The sequence below is a fragment of the Macaca fascicularis genome, chromosome 15, assembly GCF_037993035.2.
Source record: "Macaca fascicularis isolate 582-1 chromosome 15, T2T-MFA8v1.1".
Taxonomy (NCBI): domain Eukaryota; kingdom Metazoa; phylum Chordata; class Mammalia; order Primates; family Cercopithecidae; genus Macaca; species Macaca fascicularis.
Genome location: NC_088389.1, coordinates 15896168 through 15916625, shown reverse-complemented (window position 1 = coordinate 15916625; position 20458 = coordinate 15896168). Strand labels below are relative to the sequence as shown.

The 20458-nt window shown below is 46.9% G+C and overlaps 1 protein-coding gene across 10 annotated transcripts in view; it reads left to right on the top strand.

Annotated features, from left to right (window-relative positions):
- SLC25A25 (solute carrier family 25 member 25) overlaps nucleotides 1-20458 on the top strand; it is a 44948-nt gene that overhangs the window by 7477 nt on the left and 17013 nt on the right. For 2 of the 10 annotated variants that reach the window (XM_065530030.1, XM_065530029.1), the window contains exon 1: nucleotides 18401-19035. The exons of 4 other annotated variants lie outside the window; for them this stretch is intronic. In XM_065530030.1, coding sequence (XP_065386102.1) covers nucleotides 18817-19035 — 219 coding nt within the window. In that variant the 5' untranslated portion in view covers nucleotides 18401-18816. Of the gene's footprint in view, nucleotides 1-18400; nucleotides 19036-19501; nucleotides 19678-20458 lie in introns of those variants that run through there. 4 more of the 10 variants (XM_074016435.1, XM_074016437.1, XM_074016434.1 and 1 more) reach the window with 4 other exon arrangements.

Here is a 20458-nt window from a genome sequence, read left to right as displayed (position 1 = left end):
CAGCTGACTCTTGAATTCCTGGGCTCAAGCAATCCTCTCATCTCGGCTTCCCAAAGTGCTGGGATTACAGACCTAAGCCACTGTACCCAGCCAACTTTTTATTTTACTTTATTGTGCCTGTGACACAGCCTCAGGGGTCTTGATGACATTTGCCCAGCAGCCAAGTTTTTATTATTTACGTATTATTTGAAACAGGATCTTGTTCTGTCACCCAGGCTGGCATGCAGTGGTACAATCACAGCTCACCACAACTTTGACCTCCCAGGCTCAAGCGATCCTCCCACTTAGCCTCCCAGGTAGCTGGGATTACAGGTGTGCACCACCATGCCCAGCTAATTTTTGTATTTTTTGTAGAGGCAGCATTTTCCCATGTTGCTCAGGCTGGTCTCAAACTCCTGAATGCAAGTGATCCTCTTGCCTTGGCCTCCCAAAGTGTTAAGATTACAGGCATGAGCCACCATACCCAGCCTAACTTTTTATTTTTAACCATTAATTATACTAATATGAATTTGGCAGAACCATAGAATTAAGTCTTGGAAGGGTCACGGGCCATCATGGTCACTAGCCAGCCTTCCACCCAACATGGGGATAAGCTCTCCCGGAGCATCCCTTGCATATGGTCATCTGCCCTTTCTGTTGTGGACCTAATTGGAGTCACTGAGTTCTTTGTCATGTCAGACTGAAATCTTGTATGTGCTGCTGCCCATTGCCCCATGTGTACTTTCAGGAGCAAGACAGAAAAGTGATCCAAGGGTCCTTTATCTGAAATCTGTGGTCTTATCTTCCTATAATCTCTGCTGCTGCTAAAAAGAGGTATCATCATGCACTTCTCACATGACGTACTGTCCATACCTCTTACAGTGCCCTTAGCTGAGACAACCCATGGGGTTTATAGTACAGACTTTCCTCGGAAATGTTACGCTGAGTGAAAAAAGCCAGTCACAAAGATCATGCACTGTATGTTCCATTTAGGTGAAAGTCCAGAATGGAGAAGTCTATAGAGATAGAAAATTGAGAAGTGCTTGCCTACCTGGGAGTAGGGTACTGGCGGGTAGAAAGATAGGAAGGTGATAAGGAAGAGAGATGAGGTTTCTTTTTGAGGTGATGAAAATATTCTCAAGTTGACTGGAGTGATGGTTGCACATATCTGTGAAGATACTGAGAACCACTGAATTGTATACTTTAAATGAGTGGTTCATGCCTGTAATCCCAGCACTTTGGGAGGCCGAAGTGGGCGGATCACCTGAGGTCAGGAGTTTGAGACCATCTGGCCAAGATGTAGAAACCCCATCTTGGCCGGGTGCGGTGGCTCAAGCCTGTAATCCCAGCACTTTGGGAGGCCGAGGCGGGCGGATCACAAGGTCAGGAGATCGAGACCATCCTGGCTAACACGGCGAAACCCCATCTCTACTAAAAAATACAAAAAGCTAGCCGGGCGAGGTGGTGGGCACCTGTAGTCCCAGCTACTCAGGAGGCTGAGGCAGGAGAATGGCGTAAACCCGGGAGGCGGAGCTTGTAGTCCAGCCACTGCACTCCAGCCCGGGCAACAGAGCGAGACTCCGTCTCAAAAAAAAAAAAAAAAAGAAAAGAAACCCCATCTCTACTAAAAATACAAAAATTAGCTGAGCATGGTGGCATGCATCTGTAATCCCAGCTACTCGGGAGGCTGAGGCAGGAGAATTGCTTGAATCTGGAAGGTGAAGGTTGCAATGAACCAAGACTGCGCCACTGCACTCAAGCCTGGGCAACAGAGTAAGACTCTGTCTCACAAAAAAAAAAAAAAAAAAAAAAAAAGAGGGTGATTTGTATGGTATGAGACCTGGGTTCAAATGTTCCTTCTCCTGCTTGCCAGCTGAGTGACCTTGAGCAAATGACTCACCCTCTGCCAGTCTGTTTCCTTATCAGAAACTTGTTATGAGGACCTTCTGTGTAAGGGAGGTGTGTGGGTTAAATTCGATAGAGCATAGAAAGAGCCCAGGACTGGGTCTGGCACATATTCACCAAGTGACTTCCTCATTGGTTCTTTGAAAATAAGATGCCCAGGATTGGTCAGAATCACCTATGTTTTGCACCTAGTTTGCTTAGGTGAAAAGTGAAAGGCAAGGGAGGGCAAAGCCTGGGGATATCAGCTTTAAAGGGTGTGTGGCACCCAGGGAGACATAGCCCCACCCCAGCAACCTGGAGAGGGAGAAGCTTCCATATTGTGGAGGGGGATGTCCGCTGTGGGAAACCTGGGCTCTGTGGACATCAAAATGAGCAAATAAACAATAAAAAGTTGTAGTCGCGTCACTCACTCTATCTACACAAAAAGATGTCTTTGGCCCGCGTGTTTTCCCTGGACAGAAACGGGACCTCCTCATCTTGCAAGCCTGTTGCCCTCTCTTAAGCCATGGATCGTCTTTCCTAAGTACGGAGTTGACCTTGAAGTTGTGAAAGTGGAAGCTCAAGTAGAGCTTACTTCAAAGCTTTGGAGATTATCTCACTAACCAGCATTACTTGGCAGAAGTGGGACTAAGGCTTGGAAGCCGGGTTGCTTGGAGGCCAAGCCGGTTCCAGAATCCAGGATTTTGACTCTGCCCCATTTAGTTCAACACAGTGCCTCCTTCCTTCTTTGACTGTGGACACTTGCCTTTAAAACTTGGTCACATTGGCTGGGCGCGGTGGCTCACGCCTGTAATCCCAGCACTTTGGGAGGCCGAGGCGGGTGGATCACGAGGTCAGGAGATCGAGACCATCCTGCCTAACACGGTGAAACCCCGTCTCTGCTAAAAATACAAAAAAACAAAAAAAAACAAAAAAAAAACTAGCCGGGTGTAGTGTCGGGCGCCTGTAGTCCCAGCTACTCAGGAGGCTGAGGCAGGAGAAGGGCGTGAACCCGGGGGGCGGAGCTTGCAGTGAGCCGAGATCGCGCCACTGCACTCCAGCCTGGGCGATGAGCAAGACTCCATCTCAAAAAAAAAAAAACAAACAAACAAAAAAAAAAACTTGGTCACATTTATTTTCATAGTTGATGACATTGACATACCTGTGCATAATACTGTCTCAGCATTTTAAGGCCCTGGTGGTGCACAGGAAGCTGTGACTAAAATGATAGCTACACTGTTCCTAATATGGGATATAAAAGACTCAACACCATACCTGAAAAAAGAAGCTGTTGTCTTAAAGATGCATCTTCCTTTAAAGTAAATGAATAACAAAGGTAGGCCATAAGGAGCTGCTTATCTACTTTAAGCCCTTGGCTGGCTTTTCCAGGAAGTTTGAGGAGATGAGTCATGACTCATTTTCCGCAGGGTCAATGGGGAAACTGGAGAGGTGGCTGTCCCTGTTCCTGCCGGTGCCTGAAGCTTTCAGTGTTATTCCATCAACGTCTGACTCCATACCTTTCCTCCTGTCCTCCCCTCCCTCCCGGTTGGCTGGAGTCTGATGTGACACTTCTTCCAAAACACGAAACCGCCCACATTGTGTGAGAAGACTCTCAAAAACCATTGATTGAAATGCTTCTGATGCAAAAAAAAAAAAAAAAGAAAAAACAAGTGGAGAGAGGGTAGTTTAGATCACCAAGAATAAGAACCAACTGGCTGGGCGTTGTGGCTCACGCCTGTTATCCCAGCACTTTGTAAGGCTAAGGCAGGTGGATCACTTGAGGTCAGGAGTTTGAGACCAACCTGGCCAACTGGCGAAACCTTGTTTCTACTAAAAATACAAAAAAAAAAAAAAAAAAAAATTAGCCGGGCCTGGTAGTGCATGCCTATAATCCCAGCTACTGGGGAGGCTGAGGCAGGTGAATCACTTGAACCTGGGAGGCGGAGGTTGCAGTGAGCCAGGATCATGCCACTGCACTCCAACCTGGGTGACAGAGTGATATCCCATCTCAAAAAAACCCAGGAGGTGGAGGAGGTTACAGTGAGCTGAGATCGTGCCACTGCACTTCTGCCTGGGTAACAGAGTGAGACTCCGTCTCAAAAAAAAAGAACCAACTGTCTGTTGAATCCTTATCTATAGAGTAGATTGGACACAGTGGAATGGTCCTGTTGGTTAAAACCAGCTATGGTGCACACCTTCATCAATCTTGTTGGCCTTTTTTTTTTTTTTTCCTCTTTTTTTGAGACGGAGTTTTGCTCTTTTCACCCAGGCTGGAGTGCATGGAGGCATGAAGTAGCTGGGATTACAGGCATGCACTACCACGCCCGGCTAATTTTTTTTTTTTTTTGTATTTTTAATAGAGATGAGGTTTCACCATGCTAGGCAGGCTGGTCTCGAACCCCCAACCTCAGGTGATCCACCCACCTCGGCCTCCCAAAGTGCTGGGATTACAGGTATGAGCCACTGCGCCCAGCCATTGTTGGCTTTTTCTATCCCACTTGCCCAAAACCCTGTTGTTGCTTTTGGTTAAGGCTTTTAGATTGAGTTGGAATCCATATAGTGTTAGAACTGGAGCATTTTCAAGGTTGTTCAGTTCACTCCCTACATTTTACAGGCCGAAGAAGTTAAACGATTTGTCCAGTGTCCTATAAAAGCATTGTAGGGGGGATCTTAGGGAGAAAGACAAGGTTCCTCAGCACCCCTTAGTGATGCATTTATGGACACAGTTAACTTTTTTCCTTTTTTCATTCATGACTTGGGTGTATTTTTTGTTTGCCAGAGTCTCTTCCTCTCTAACCTATAGAAGAAGGAAAAATAGGATCTAAGGGTAGATAGTTCTATAGCTAAAGAATTCCTAGCCAGGCGCAGTGGCTCACGCCTATAACCCCAGCACTTTGGGAGGCTGAGGTGGGTGGATCACAAGGTCAGGAGTTCAAGACCAGCTTGACCAACATGGCGAAACCCACCTGACCAACATGGTGAAACCCCATCTCTACTAAAAATACAAAAATTCGCCGGGAGTGGTGATGCACACCTGTAATCCCAGCTACTTGGGAGGCTGAGGCAGGAGAATCGCTTGAACCCAGGAGGCGGAGGTTGCAGTGAGCCAAGATCGTGCCACTGCACTCCATCCTGGGTGACAGAGCAAAACTCCGTCTCAAAAAAAAAAAAAAAAAAGAATTCCTTTTAATAACTGGTTTAAACCAAGCCAGCTCTCCTAAACAATTCTCAAAAAAAAAAAAAAAAAAAAAATTGTTTAGGAGAGCTGGCTTGGTTTAAACCAGTTATTAGCCAGCATTCTCCCAGCTGCCCTCCCACCCTGAACAACTGTGCTGCATGTAAGGCAGCCCAGGGAGGGTTTCACCCCCATGACCTCTCTTCTGCCTGCGGTCCTTGTGCAAAGTAGAGCAAGCAGCTGGTGAGAGTTAAGTTTGTGTTGATTCAGACCATCTCAGTGTGAGCGTGCAATCCTGAGATCAGTTTCCAGAAACTAAAAACATTTTGTGTTGCTTTAGTAATAAATGTGTTGGTTTGCTTTTTCACGCGGGAGAATGAAAGGAGAGGATAAGGACAGGGTGGATACAACAAGTAGGCTCACATGGACGAATTGCGTGGCTCCCTCTGGCCCGTGCTGGGTTGCTTCAACATTTTTTGAACATTTTAGGTGATTGGGTTGTCGCATGCTGGCCTCCATACCTTATTCACCCCCTGCTCCTTATGCTTGGTGCACATGTCTAATCTAAAGAAGAATCATGCTCTTATAAGAGCAGAAAAAGAAGAGAAATTAGGCCGGGCACGGTGGCTCATGTCTGTACTCCTAGCACTTTTGGAGGCTGAGGTTGGATGACTTCTTGAGGCCAGGAGTTCGAGACCAGCCTGGGCAACATAGGGAGACCCAATCGCTACAAAAAATTTTTAAAAATTAACCAGGCATGCCTGTGGTCCCAGCTACTTGGGAGGTTGAGGTAGTGAGGCTGCAGTGGCCATGATCACACCTGCACTCCAGCCTGGGTGACAGAGCCAGACCCTGTCTCAAAATGGAATAAAATAAAGTAGAAATGCCATGTTTCCACGCAGAGTCTTGCTTCTGCAGAACTTGACTTGTTACATCTTAAAATCCTACATTTAGGCCGGGCGCGGTGGCTCAAGCCTGTAATCCCAGCACTTTGGGAGGCCGAGACGGGCGGATCACGAGGTCAGGAGATCAAGACCATCCTGGCTAACACAGTGAAACCCCGTCTCTACTAAAAAATACAAAAAACTAGCCGGGCGAGGTGGCGGGCGCCTGTAGTCCCAGCTACTCGGGAGGCTGAGGCAGGAGAATGGCGTAAACCCGGGAGGCGGAGCTTGCAGTGAGCCGAGATCCCGCCACTGCACTCCAGCCTGGGTGACAGCCAGACTCCGTCTCAAAAAAAAAAAAAAAAAAATCCTACATTTAGAGTTGTGTAAATTTTGTATGCCTCTCACTTTCTTGTAGAGAAAAGAAAAAGACATCTTTAATAGGCATTCACCTTGAACTTAGAACCTTGAGGGGGACTGGCTTTTCACCAGGAGTAAACAGAAGCCATCCACAAGCAGGGTTTTTGTGCCAGACTTCTCTTCTCCTTCCACAGCTACAGGAGTTTTCTATAGGGAGTTTTTGTCAGAGCTAGATTTTCCAGTTCTATTTCCTGAAATGGAAATAGATCACAGATTTCCTTTTTTCATTATTGCAATTCTGTCATCTGCCATACCTTAGTTTCATTGGTGCCAAATGAGGTGAGTTGTGGCTCTTCATTGTCCAATTGTTGCTGAGTCACACCAGGTGGGTGTTTAAGAGTCCTGCCTTACAGCCTGAAACTCCAGCCGCCCAGTGCAGGCAGCATCTAGGAGCTGAGTGTTTCCGTTGGCTGATTGGTTCATTCCAGCAGAGACTGACATTCACCTGCTACAGTCCTGCCTCTGGAATAGACTGGCACTACCATGTATCAGTATATAAAAGAGAGTCTTCAAACTCTTGCCTCCTGTACCACCCAAAAATAATTTTGAAAACAGCATATCCCCTTGCACATTTTGTACATCTGCTTTATTATTTTTATTTTATTTTATTTTAAGACAGAGTCTCGGCCGGGCGCGGTGGCTCACGCCTGTAATCCCAGCACTCTGGGAGGCCGAGACGGGCGGATCACGAGGTCAGGAGATCGAGACCATCCTGGCTAACACGGTGAAACCCCGTCTCTACTAAAAAGAAGTACAAAAAACTAGCCGGGCGCGGTGGCAGGCGCCTGTAGTCCCAGCTACTCGGGAGGCTGAGGCGGGAGAATGGCGTAAACCCGGGAGGCGGAGCTTGCAGTGAGCGGAGATCCGGCCACTGTACTCCAGCCTGGGCGACAGAGCGAGACTCCGTCTCAAAAAAAAAAAAAAAAAAAAAAAGACAGAGTCTCGCCCAGGCTAGAGTGCAGTGGCGCAATCTTGGCTCACTGCAACTTCTGCTTCCCGGATTCAAGCGATTCTCCTGCCTCAACCTCCCAAGTAGCTAGGATCGCCACTCCCAGCTAATTTTTATATTTTTAGTAGAGACGTGGTTTCACCATGTTGGCCAAGCTGGTCTCCAGTTCCTGACCTCAGGTGATCCATCCATCTTGGCCTCCAAAGTGCTGGGATTACAGGTGTGAGACACCGCACCCAGCCTGTACATCTGCTTTGAATGTTTTTGTTTGAGGCCGGGTGCAGTGGCTTACGCCTGTAATCCCAGCACTTTGGGAGACTGAGGTGGGCAGATCACAAGGTCAGGAGTTCAAGACCAGCCTGGCCAACATGGTGAAAGTCCATCTCTACTAAAAAATACAAAAGTTAGCTGGGCATGGTGGCAGGCACCTGTAGTCCCAGCTACTCAGGAGGCTGAGGCAGAAGAATCGCTTGAACCCAGGAGGTGGAGGTTGCAATGAGCTGAGATCGTGCCATTGCACTCCAGCCTGGGCAACAGAGTGAGACTCCGTCTCAAAAAAAAAAAAAGTTTTTGTTTGTTGGTCTTGGTTTGGGTTCTGGTTTTGGTCAAAATCTTAGAGCTGCAGATTTGACTCATTTAATTCATGGAAAAGGCTTTCTATATGACCATATTGGCTGTGCCAGTCCTCATCAAATCAGTCAGCCTAATCATTCTGACTTTCTGTCAAATAAAATCCCACTTCATCTGTTAACTTTCTAAAAAGTGTTAATACTCTTCCCTCTCATGGCTTCTGAGTGTTTTAATGTTTCTCTTTTTTTCTTTTTCTTCTTCTTTTTTTTTTTTTGAGGTGGAGTATTGCTCTGTTGCCCAGGCTGGAGTTCAGCGGCGCAATCTCGGCTCACTGCAAGCTCTGCCTCCCAGGTTCACGCCATTCTCCTGCCTCAGCCTCCCGAGTAGCTGGGACTACAGGCGCCGGCCACCATGCCCGGCTAATTTTTTATTTTTGTATTTTTAGTAGAGACGGGGGTTCACCATGTTAGCCAGGATGGTCTCAATCTCCTGACCTTGTGATCCGCCCGCCTCGGCCTCCCTAAGTTCTGGGATTACAGGCATGAGCCCCTGTGCCCGGCTGAGTGTTAATATTTCTAAGATGAGTACTAGGCAGTTAAGCAAGGAGGTGAGGAGACTTGGAGATTGCTGTGGAGTCGGTCAGTCGTGAGAACTCGCTTTCGCTTTCTGCATTGTTCTTCTAAGACTCCCTTGGGATTCTCCCATTGTCTTTGTGTGTGGTACTCCAGGCGCCTTTGTACTCTGGGCATTTTATCAGGGTAATTTGGAATAAGTCAAGTGCCCATGTTTCGACTCACTACTTCCCTCTAGAGGTGTATTCTATTAGAATCTGTTCTCTGAAAAGTACCGATTCTAAGCTCCACCAACCAACTGAATGGACCTCAGTGGGCTAAGGGCATTCCAGGTAAACGCGAAAAACTAATTCAGGCCATGATGGGAAGGGAGGGACATGCCTAATTATACCCTCCTCTCTGCAATTCAGGCACAAGCAACCAGCATTAACATTAAAACAGATTTTTTTTTTTTTTTTTTTTTTTTTTTGAGACAGTCTCACTCTGTCACCCAGGCTGGAGTGCAGTGGCGCCATCTTGGTTCACTGCAACCTCTACCTCCTGGGTTCAAACGAGTCTCCTGCTTCAGCCTCCCAAATAGTTGGGATTACAGGAGCCCACCTCGGCCTCCCAAAGTCCTGGGATTACAGGCGTGAGCCACCACGCCTGGCCTGACACTCCTTTTTATTGATTCCAGGTCTCTAGATAATAACCCTTTCAACCCCAGTTGCCAATCAGAAAATTTTTGAGTCCAACTATGATCTGGAAACCCCCACCTTCAAGCTGTCCCACCTTACTGGGCTGAACCAATGTACACCTTACAGGTATTGACTGATGTCTTCTTGTCACTTCTGTCTCCCTAAATGTATAAATCAAGCTATAACCCAACCACCTTGGGCTCGTATTCTCAGGACCTCCTGGGACTGTATCATGGGCCTTGGTCACTTATATCTGGCTTACAATAAACCTCTTTAAATATTTTACAGAATTCGACTCTTTTCATTGACACCATCAAGCCTCTATTGTCTAGATTCTTAGAGCAGTGGTTATTTCTGCAGGTATTAACCTCCTCTTAACCGGGTTCTATTGATGTTTGTAAGCTACTTTTACAAGAAGGTTACACTTGGCAGTCTGTCCCTGAATGTGGGTGATCCATCCTACCCAAAAAAGCTAGATGTGAAAGGAAATAAATGTACTATGTTAACCCACAAGGAAATCAAAGACACAAGAAAAATGTTTTAAAAAATATATATTGGGCCGGACACAGTGGCTCACACCTGTAATCCCAACATTTCGGAGGCCAAGGTGGGAGGATCACTTGAGGTCAGAAGTTCGAGACCATCCTGGCCAACATGGTGGAAACCCCATCTCCACTAAAAATATAAAACTTAGCTGGGTGTGGTGGCGGGCGCCTGTAATCCCAGCTACTCGGGAGACTGAGGCAGGAGAATCACTTGAAGCCAGGAGGTAGAGGTTGTAGTGAACCAAGATCACACCACTGCACTCCAGCCTGGGCAACAAGAACAAAACTCCATCTCAAAAAAAAAAAAAAAAAAAAAAAAATTGGGACAGGTGGTGAATTACATCTGTAATTCAAGGTGAGGAGGCCAAGATGGGAGGATCACTTGAGCCCAGGAGTTCAAGACCAGCCTGTGCAACATAGCAAAACCCTATCTTTACCTATATGCAATATATATATTTAAATACATATAGACAAGATATGCAGTGAACACATTTCCATCGATTCCTGTCTTAGGTGCTGGTCTAGGGAAGTTTAAGATAAATAAGACATGATTGCTAACACCTATTTTTTTTTTTCTTCTACTTGCTTTAGGTTTAATTTGTTCTTTTCTGATATCTTAAGTTGGAAGCTGAAGTCACTGATTTGAGACCTTTCTTTTCTAATATAGGTATTTCCTTCTAAGTACTGCTGTGGCTGCATCCTACAAATTTTAATATGTTGTGCTTTCTCATCATTCAAAATACTTTCTAATTTCCTTTTTGATTTCTTCTTTGACATATCACATGAATCATGTACAGTTGTGTTATTTAATTTCCAAATATTTAGGTATTTTCCAAATACTTTTTTTTTTTTTTTTTTAAAGAGATTGGAGCTTGCTATGTTGCCCAGGCTGGTCTTGAACTCCTGGCCTCAAGCAATCCTCCCACCTCAGCCTCCCTAGTAGCAGGAACTACAGGTGCGTACCTGTCATTTTTTTCCAATTTAATTGCACTGTGGTCAAAGTACATACTTTGTATGAGTTGAATCCTTTGAAAGTGATCGAGACTTGTTTTATGGGTGGAATATGTTCTGAGTGCACTTGAAAAGAATGTGTATTCTGCTGTTATTGGGTGGAGTATTTTGTAAATGTCCGTGTGTTCAAGTTGGGTGTTTTTTTGTTTGTTTGTTTTTTTAGACAAGATCTCATTCTGTTGCTCAGGCTAGAGTGTGTGGTGTGACCATATCTCACTGCAACCTTGAATTTGTGGGCTCAAACAGTCCTCCTGCCTTACCCTCCCGAGTACCTGGGACTACAGGTGTGAGCCACTATACTCGGCTAATTTTTTTTTTTTTTTTTTTTTGAGATCGAGTTTCGCTCTTGTTGCCCAGGCTGGAGTGCAATGGCATGATCTCAGCTCACCGCAACCTCTACCTCCCAGGTTCAAGCAATTCTTGAGTAGCTGGGATTACAGGCTTGCACCACCACACCTGGCTAATTTTGTATTTTCAGTAGAGACGAGGTTTCTCCATGTTGGTCAGGCTGGTCTCAAACTCCCGACCTCAGGTGATCCGCCTGCCTCAACCTCCCAAAGTCCTGGGATTACAGGTGTGAGCCACTGTGCCTGGCCACTTGGCTAATTTTGCTATATTTTCTAGAGACAGGATCTTACTTTGTTTCCCAGGCTGGTCTCAAACTTCTGACTTCAAGCAATCCTTCCGCCTCAGCCTCCCAAAGTGCTGGGATTACAGGTGAGAGCCACCATACCTGGCCTAGTTTTAGAATCTTAAACAGTATACTTTCATTTCTATCCTCCCAGCCTTTGAGCTATGCTTCTCATGCATTTTACTGTTACACATATTATATAATCCCACAGTGTATTGTTTTATTTTTGCTTTAAATAGTCACTTATCTTTTAAAGATACTTAAATAGACTGGAAATAGTAGCTCATGCCTGTAATCCCAACACTTTGGGAGGCCAAGGTGGGTGGATCACCTGAGATCAGGAGTTCAAGACCAGCCTGGCCAACATGGTGAAACCCCATCTCTACTAAAAATGCAAAAATTAGCTGGGCATGGTGGCGGGTGCCTGTAATCCCAGCTACTTGGGAGTCTGAGGCAGGAGGGCAGGATAATTGCTTGAACCCAGGAGGCGGAGGTTACAGTGAGCTGAGATTGCACCATTGCATTCTAGCCTGGGCAGCAAGAGCAAAACTCCATCTCAAAAAAAAAAGATGCTTGGCCGGGCGTGGTGGCTCATGCCTGTAATCCCAGCACTTTGGGAGGCCGAGGCGGGCGGATCACAAGGTCAGGAGATCGAGACCACGGTGAAACCCCGTCTCTACTAAAAATACAAAAAAATTAGCTGGGCGCGGTTGTGGGCGCCTGTAGTCCCAGCTACTCGGGAGGCTGAGGCAGGAGAATGGCGTGAACCCGGGAGGCGGAGCTTGCAGTGAGCCGAGATCACGCCACTGCACTCCAGCCTGGGCGACAAAGCAAGACTCCGTCTCAAAAAAAAGATGCTTAAATAATAAGAAAAAGGTCCTTCATTTATCCACAAAGTTAGCATTTCTGGCATTCATTTCTTTGTATAGACTCAGTTTTTATCGAGTATCATTTTCCTTGCACCTGAAAGACTCTCTTTAACATCTCTTGTAAATGCAAATCTGACCTGCAGGTGATAAATTCTTTTTCACCTTTTGTATGTCTGAAAAAAATCTCTTAATTTGCTTTTCTTTTAGAAGATATTTTTCTGGGAATAGAATTCTGGATTGACAATTTCTGATGGGACATCCCCAGTCATTCTTAATTGTTTTTTTTGAGACAGAGTCTCACTTTATAGCCCAGGCTGGAGGTGCAGTGGGGCGATCTCGGCTCACTGCAACCCCTGCTGCCCGAGTTCAAGCGATTCTCCTGCCTCAGCCTCCTGTGTAGCTGGGATTACAGGTGCCTGCCACTGCACCCGGCTAATTTTTGTGTTTTCAGTAGAGACGGGGTTTCACTATGTTGGCCAGGCTGGTCTTGAACTCCTGACTTTGTGATTCACCTGCCTCGGCTGCCAAAAGTGCTAGGATTACAGGCATGAGCCACTGCACCCAGCCTATTTTCTTTTTTTGTTTTGTTTTGTTTTGTTTTGTTTTTTTGAGATGGAATCTCGCTCTGTCGCCCAGGCTGGAGTGCAGTGGCCGGATCTCAGCTCACTGCAAGCTCCGCCTCCCGGGTTTACGCCATTCTCCTGCCTCAGCCTCCCGAGTAGCTGGGACTACAGGCGCCTGCCACCTCGCCCAGCTAGTTTCTTGTATTTTTTTAGTAGAGACAGGGTTTCACCTTGTTAGCCAGGATGATCTCGATCTCCTGACCTCGTGATCCGCCCGTCTCGGCCTCCCAAAGTGCTGGGATTACAGGCTTGAGCCACCGCGCCCGTCCTATTTTCTTTTTTTTAATTCATCACCTATATTTTGGGCCGGGCGTGGTGGCTCACGCCTGTAATCCCAGCACTTTGAGAAGCTGAGGTGGGTGGATCACCTGAGGTCAGGAGTTCGAGACCAGCCTGGCCAACCTGGTGAAACTCCATCTCTACTAAAAATACAAAAATTAGCCAGGTATGGTGGCTTACACCTGTAATCCCAGATCCTCAGAAGGCTGAGGCAGAAGAGTCGCTTGAACCTGAGAGACAGAGATTACAGTGAGCCGAGATCATGCCATTGCACTCCACCTAGGACGACAGAACAAAACACAGTCTCAAAAAAACAAAATAAAACAAAAAAGTCACCTGTGTTTCACTCAGGAACCCAGTCATTCTTTTTTTTTTTTTTTCTCCCAAGGCGGAGTCTCACTCTGTTGCCCAGGCTGGAGTGCAGTGGCTCAATTTCATCTCACTGCAGGCTCCACCTCCCGGGTTCACGCCATTCTCCTGCCTCAGCCTCCCAAGTAACTGGGACTACAGGTGCCCGCCACCATGCCTGGCTAATTTTTTTTTTTTTTTTTTAGTAGAGACGTGGTTTCACCATGTTAGCCAGGATAGTCTCAATCTCCTGACCTTGTGATCCACCCACCTCGGCCTCCCAAAGTTCTGGGATTACAGGAGTGAGCCACTGCACCTGGTCATTCTTTTATTTTCATTATTTTATTTTATTTTTATTTATCTTTTTATTTTTTTGAGATGGAGTCTCGCTCTGTCGCCGTCTGGAGTGTAGGGCAGTGGTGCGATCTCAGCTCACTGCAACCTCCACCTCCCAGGTTCAAGTGATTCGCCTGCCTCAGCCTCCTGAGTAGCTGGAACTACAGGCATGAGCCACCACGCCCAGCTAGTTTTTGTATTTTTAGTAGAGACAGGGTTTCACCATGTTGGCCAGGATGGTCTCGATCTCCTGACCTCTTGATCCACTCACCTCAACTTCCCAAAGTGCTGGGATTATAGGCATGAGCCACCGCGCCTGGCTGGAACCCATTCTTTTTTTTTTTTTTTTTTTTTGGAGACGGAATCTCGCTCTGTCACCCAGGCTGGAGTGCAGTGGCCGGATCTCAGCTCACTGCAAGCTCCGCCTCCCGGGTTTACACCATTCTCCTGCCTCAGCCTCCCGAGTAGCTGGGACTACAGGCGCCCGCCACCTCGCCCAGCTAGGTTTTTGTATTTTTTTAGTAGAGACGAGGTTTCACCATGTTAGCCAGGATGGTCTCGATCTCCTGACCTCGTGATCCGCCCGTCTCGGCCTCCCAAAGTGCTAGGATTACAGGCTTGAGCCACCGTGCCCAGCTAGAACCCAGTCATTCTTATCTGTACGTAATGGGTCTTGTTTTCTCTGTCTGCTTTTAAGATTTCCTCTTTATCACTGGTGTTCCGAAATTTAGTTGTGATGTGTCAGAGTTAGTTTTTTTGATGTTTCTTGTACTAAGGGTTTGTTGAGCGCCTTAGATATGTAGATCTGTGGCTTTCAATAAATGTGGAGAAAAATTTGGCCATTATTTCTTTAAATTATGTTTTCAGCCCCCTCCCCATGGACTCCAGCTATGGGTGTTAACCTGTTTGGGTCATCCCATCGCTCACCAATGCTCTGTTTTGTTTCCTCTGTGTTTTATTTTAGGAAGTTTCTATCGCTGTGTCTTCAAGTTTATTAATCTTTTCTTCTGCAGTGTCTGATCTGTTAAAATCATTTTTCATCTGAGACATTGTAGTTTGAGGTGGGGCTTTTTAATCTGCAGAGTCTCTACATGACATACTTGATCTTTCCTTTACTTTCTTGTACATAGGAAGTACAATTATGATCATTTTGAATGTCCCTGTGTCCTAAGTCTATCATTTCTGCTCAGTCTCTATTGATTTCTGTCCTCATTATGGGTCTTTTCCTGCTTCTTTGTAGTTCCTATTCATTTTTTTACTGGAGTTCACCCTCTTGGGTGCTGGTTATTAGTGTATTCCTATGAGTATTCTTGAGCTTTATCTTGGAGTAGTTTGACCCTTGCAGGGCTTGCTTTGTTGGGCGGAACAAGGACAGCATTTAGCCGAGGGCTGGCTTTGCCTCATTGTAGAGGCAAAATCCTCTGAGCGCTCTTTCTAAACCTCCCTGTATTCTGAGGTTTTCCACTCTGGCTGACGGGAACGGGACTATTCCCAGCCCTGTGATCCTTTGGGATGGTTCTTTTCCATGCTCAGGTAGGTTCCTCCCACCCATGCGCTGTGACTCCCTGGGGACCCTTGGGGGAGCTCACCCTCTGTGCAGCTCCCTCCTCTCCAGTGCTCTGTCTTGCACACTCCAGCTGCCCTGGCCTGGCCTCCCCAGCCTCCCAGCCCCATCTCTTGAACATCAGGAGGCTGCTGGGTTCCACCTGGCTTCTCCGCTCTGCACCTAGACTGGAAGCTCCAGGCAGGAAGCTGGGGCAATGGGAGGCGCTCCTGGCTTCATTTGTACACATTTCTCAGAAATCAGTGTCCTTAGCCTGTTGTCCAATGGCTGGGAAAGATTGTTTTCTATGTTTTGTCTGCACTTGTAGTTATAGGCAGGAAGGTGACTTGGTCCCATCTTGGCTGGAAGCCCTTGAACTCATAACTCAGTTCTGTGGTAGGAGGAAGTGCATTAAACTAAAAAACAGTAATCTAAATAAGGGATTTCTCTTATGCCTGTAGATAGGAGGCCAAAACATCACTATCTCTTCCATCTGGCCAGACTTTCTGTGCCTAAAAACAGGGTTCACATTCATTAAAGGATTGATTGATTTATTTTTGAGACAGGGTCTCACTCTGTCACCCAGGCTGCAGCCTCCACTTCCCAGGCTCAGGTGATTCTCCCACCTCAGCCTCCCGCATAGCTGGGACTACAGGTACGTACCACCATGCCCGGCTAATTTTTGATTTTTTTGTAGAGACAGAGTCACATTGTGTTGGCTATGATGGTCTCAAACTTTGGGCTCAAAAGACCTGCCTTGGCCTCTCAAAAGTGCTGGGATTACAGACATGAACCACTACTCCTGGCCAAAGGATTTTTATTTCCTTAGGGTTTTTGGCTGTGGACTGGCTCTTCTTTAGTATTAAAATGACCTAGTTGGATGACTCACAATCATTTTGTAGATAATAATAATAATAAAATAGCTAATAGCTCCATGTACTGTCCTAAGAGCTTTATATATTCTCTAATTTAGTCTTTAACCCATTCAATGAAGTACTAACCCCATTTTGCACATAAGGATAGTGAAGCACAGAGAGCTGAAGTAACTTAGCCAAGACTACACAGCTAATAAGTGATGGCCAGGATTGGAATTTGGGGTCTGGCTCCAGAGACTGTACGTTTAATCAACATGCAAAACTGCTTCTGGACAAGTTCTGTTTATCTAGTGAGAGGGCAACAGATACAGGCTCCTTCAGCTTTCAGAACAAGCCTTAGGACCCCATCTCAACCATCTTGCTTTCTCTCCATATCGTCTTTTTTTTTTTTTTTTTTTTTTGAGACAGGGTCTCACTCTGTCACCCAGGCTGGACTGCAGTGGCACAGTGATGGCTCACTGCAGCCTCGACCACCCACGCTCAAGTGATCCTCCCACCTCTCAGCCTCCTGAGTAGCTGGGACTACAGCATGCACCACAGTGCCTGGCTGATTTTTTTTTACTTTTTGTAGAGGCTGGTTTCTCCACATTGCCCAGGCTGGTCTCAGACTCCTGGGCTCAGGCAGCCGGCCCACCTCCATCTCCCAAAGTACTGGGATTACAGGTGTGAGACACTGCGCTCGGCCTTCTTTTTCAATAATTGTTTTATTTACGTGTGTATGTGTGTATGTCTGGGTCATACATGCTTATGGTTCAGTTTCGCAAGATTTAAGAGGATGGTGAAAACACGTCTCTCATCTGCCTTTCGTCTCTCAAAGCCCCAAGTGCCCTCCCTGCCGCACACCCTCTCTTCAATTTGATTGTCTTTCCGGAGGCCGTCTTCACAAATACAAGCTAGGAATAAATAGCAGCACACAATCCCCTCTCTTCTATACTTTGTCTTTTAACAAGTTGATTTTATGTTTTGTTTTGTTTTTTTTTTTAAATGGAATTTCACTCTTGTTGCCCAGGCTGGAATGCAATGGTGCGATCTTGGCTCACTGCAACCTCCGCCTCCTGGGTTCAAGTGATTCTCCTGCCTCAGCCTCCCAAGTAGTTGGGATTACAGGCGCCTGCTACCATGCCCGGCTAATTTTTCTATTTTTAGTAGAGACGGGGTTTCACCATGTTGGCCAGGCTGGTCTTGAACTCCTGACCTCAGATGATCTGCCTGCCTTGGCCTCCCAAAGTGTTGGGATTATAACCGTGAGCCACCACATCCAGCTTTGTGTTTGTATTTTTAAAATAATGGTTGTGGGGCCATGCACGGTGGCTCACGCCTGTAATCCCAGTACTTTGGGAGGCAAAGGTGGGTGGATCACTTGAGGTCAGGAGTTTGAGACCAACCTGGCCAACACGGTGAAACCCTGTCTCTACTAAAAATACAAACATTAGGCAGGCATGGTGGTGGGCGCCTGTAATCCCAGCTACTCGGGAGACTGAAGCAGGAGAATTCGCTTGAACCCGGGAGGTGGAGGTTGCGTTGAGCCGAGAGCCACCCACTGTACTCCAGCCTGGATGACAGAGCAAGACTCCGTCTCAATCAATCAACCAATCAATCAATCAGTAAAGGTTGTGAACACTATGAGAGGGTCACCGCAGTGAGGGATGACAGTAGCCAGTGCCTTTATCTGTTAGTAAACTAAGAAACAAATGACCAAAGATTAATTCCTTTTTATTTATGACCTTTTACACAGTTCAGTCTACAGACTTAATCTGTGCCTAGTCCTAGGGGCAGAAAGATCTGTGACTTGGTCCCTGCCCCGAGGCAGCTCATCTTCTGGAGGTAGACGCAGCAGAAGTAGCTGCTGTGATATGGCGTGGGCTCTGTTGGAGAAAACTGGATCTTGAAACAAGGAAAAATGTTTCTAGAATGCTCTTAGGACGTGCTGCCAAGGACTGTTGATGGTGTTGCACTTGATGGTGAATGCCTTCTGGAAGCAACCCGGGTGGAGGACACAGAGTTACTTTTGCTAAGGAGCCAGCTCAGAGTGGATTCTGTAAGCTGAGCCTCATCTGGAGCTTGAGTCTGCACCTCCCTGCAGAATTGCCGGGCTTCATGCAGGCAATCAGCTGCCTGTGATTGGAGGGCTGGTGCTGGTGGGGATAATGAACTTGGTAGTGTCGGCAGAGGTGATTGGCCGGGCTCTGCTGCAGTGAGAATGCAGACTGGATGCTCGGGTCCTCGGCTTGGGTGATGAGCGAGGACAGCTGAATAACTGGGAGCTCGAAGTTGCTTGCTGCCTCTGGGAGTGGTCTGCTTGGCTGTCGCGTTTTCCTTTTTTTTGTTGTTGTTTTTTAAAAAAGCCAAACGTTTGCTCACCATCACCTGCAGAAGTGAGTTTTTATTGAAGAAGCTCCAGCTGCTTTCTCCTTATTGCCGGCAGCCCGGCAAGGCTCCCTTACAGTGAGCTACTTCTCAGGCCGGGCACGACAGCAGTGCTAGCACATTTGAAAAAGCAGGAAACCGCCCCTGCATGCAGAGCTTCCAGCCTGAGAACTCCCAGGCCAGTCTTCCCAGCAGCTGTGTAGCCAGAGAGCCTTGGTATTGTGGTCACATCCCTCAAAAGTGAACAGTCACCATCGGAGGCGTTTGGAGGAGACTGTGATGTTGCAGATGCTGTGGCATTTCCTAGCTAGCTTTTTCCCCAGGGCTGGGTGCCAAGGCTCCAGAGAGGGGGACGATCATGAAGTCAGAGGCACCCCAGCCCCTGCCCGGACAGACCAGATGGCAAGCTTTTTGGGGAAACAGGACGGAAGGGCTGAGGCCACGGAAAAGAGACCCACCATTTTGCTGGTGGTTGGACCTGCAGAGCAGTTTCCTAAGGTAATGTTGGCCTCAAGAGGACCTCCTAGTTTAGGGCCTGGTCTGGGATCATTTTCCTGGGGAAAAAAACGAGTGTGGGGAGGAAGGGAGAACTCATAACGTTAGTTTGGGGTTCAGGGAGAAGTGGTAGGCAATGAGGAAGCCCACAAATTCAATCTAAAATCTTTCTGTGGCCCCTGTGAAAGCTGCATTACCCACTGCAATCACCCCAGTGTGGCTGTTGAGGGAAGGAAGGTTGTGATAGATTTGCCTTAGGATTTGTTAGTTTGGCTGAAGAAGGCCATTTGAAAGTGAGGGGCAGACTGTGAAAGTGTGCCTTAGCTTATCTGAACAGCTCAGGAAGGGCGAAGCTAAAGGGGCGAGAGTGTGCCTCGACCTTGGAACCCAGTTGCTTGGAGCTGTGGGGGTGGTCTTGGCATCCTGAAGGTCACAGTCCCCTTGCCTGGGTCCGACCCATCTCTCCTTTGGGTCTGGGAGGAAGAGTGAAGGCGTGAGACTGGGTCCGAGGAGAGGCTGGAGTCATGAGGCGCAGAGGCTGGTGCCCCTCTGGAAATGACTGCGGCCGCTGCATGTCTGCCAACTCTGGGGTCTTTCATCCCTCCTGAGCCCAGAGCCTGAGTTACCATCCTCACAAGAGCCAAGGTAAGTGGTAGTATCCCCATTTCGTAGATGAGGAAACTGAGGGGCAGAACGGTTACATTATTTGCCCAGGGTTAAACAACTAAAGAGAGGTGGAGCTGAGATTTCACCCCCAAATCCTTGTCCTGTGCTGCCTGGTTGTCTCCTTAGGAAAGCGGTTTTTAACGAGACTAATGGAGTGCTCAGTATTAGAAAGGAACTCGCCATTTGGCTCAGATTTCTCCTCCCTGCCTAAGGAGTGACCTTGTTCACCTCCTGAGCTTTGGTTATTTTGAATCTTTTTACTCAGGATAAAAATCAGAGAAGAAAAGGAGATTCTGCCCTGTTTGGCACATTGTAGATACCACAGAAATGTTAAGTTGAATTGCTGCATTTAAGAAATAAAAGTTCATTTTGCCTTTGCTACTAGAGACTTTTGATGTAATAACACTTGCAGTCGTGTGGGCACTGGGGAGAAGTCTTAGTCTTTGATGGGTTCCTTCTGAGCAAAGCAGCGGGTCTCTCAGAGTCTGTTATGCCTGTGATGTGCGTGCTTAATATGCAAAGAGAGGGTGTCACTTTTTACCTTTTGATTGTTTTAGGCAAGATTGGAATGGCTGTGGCACTAGCTTTGTGAGGAACTTTTATCTGTAGACCTGCTTGCCTTATTACTACCTCGAATGGCTGGCTGCCTTTTAAAATCACCTATTTTTGTCTTTAGCAATTAGCTGCTCTATTTTTCAGCATCATACAATACCCCCTTGCCAGCTCTCCCTCCAGGGACTGCCTCAGGGTAGGACTGTCT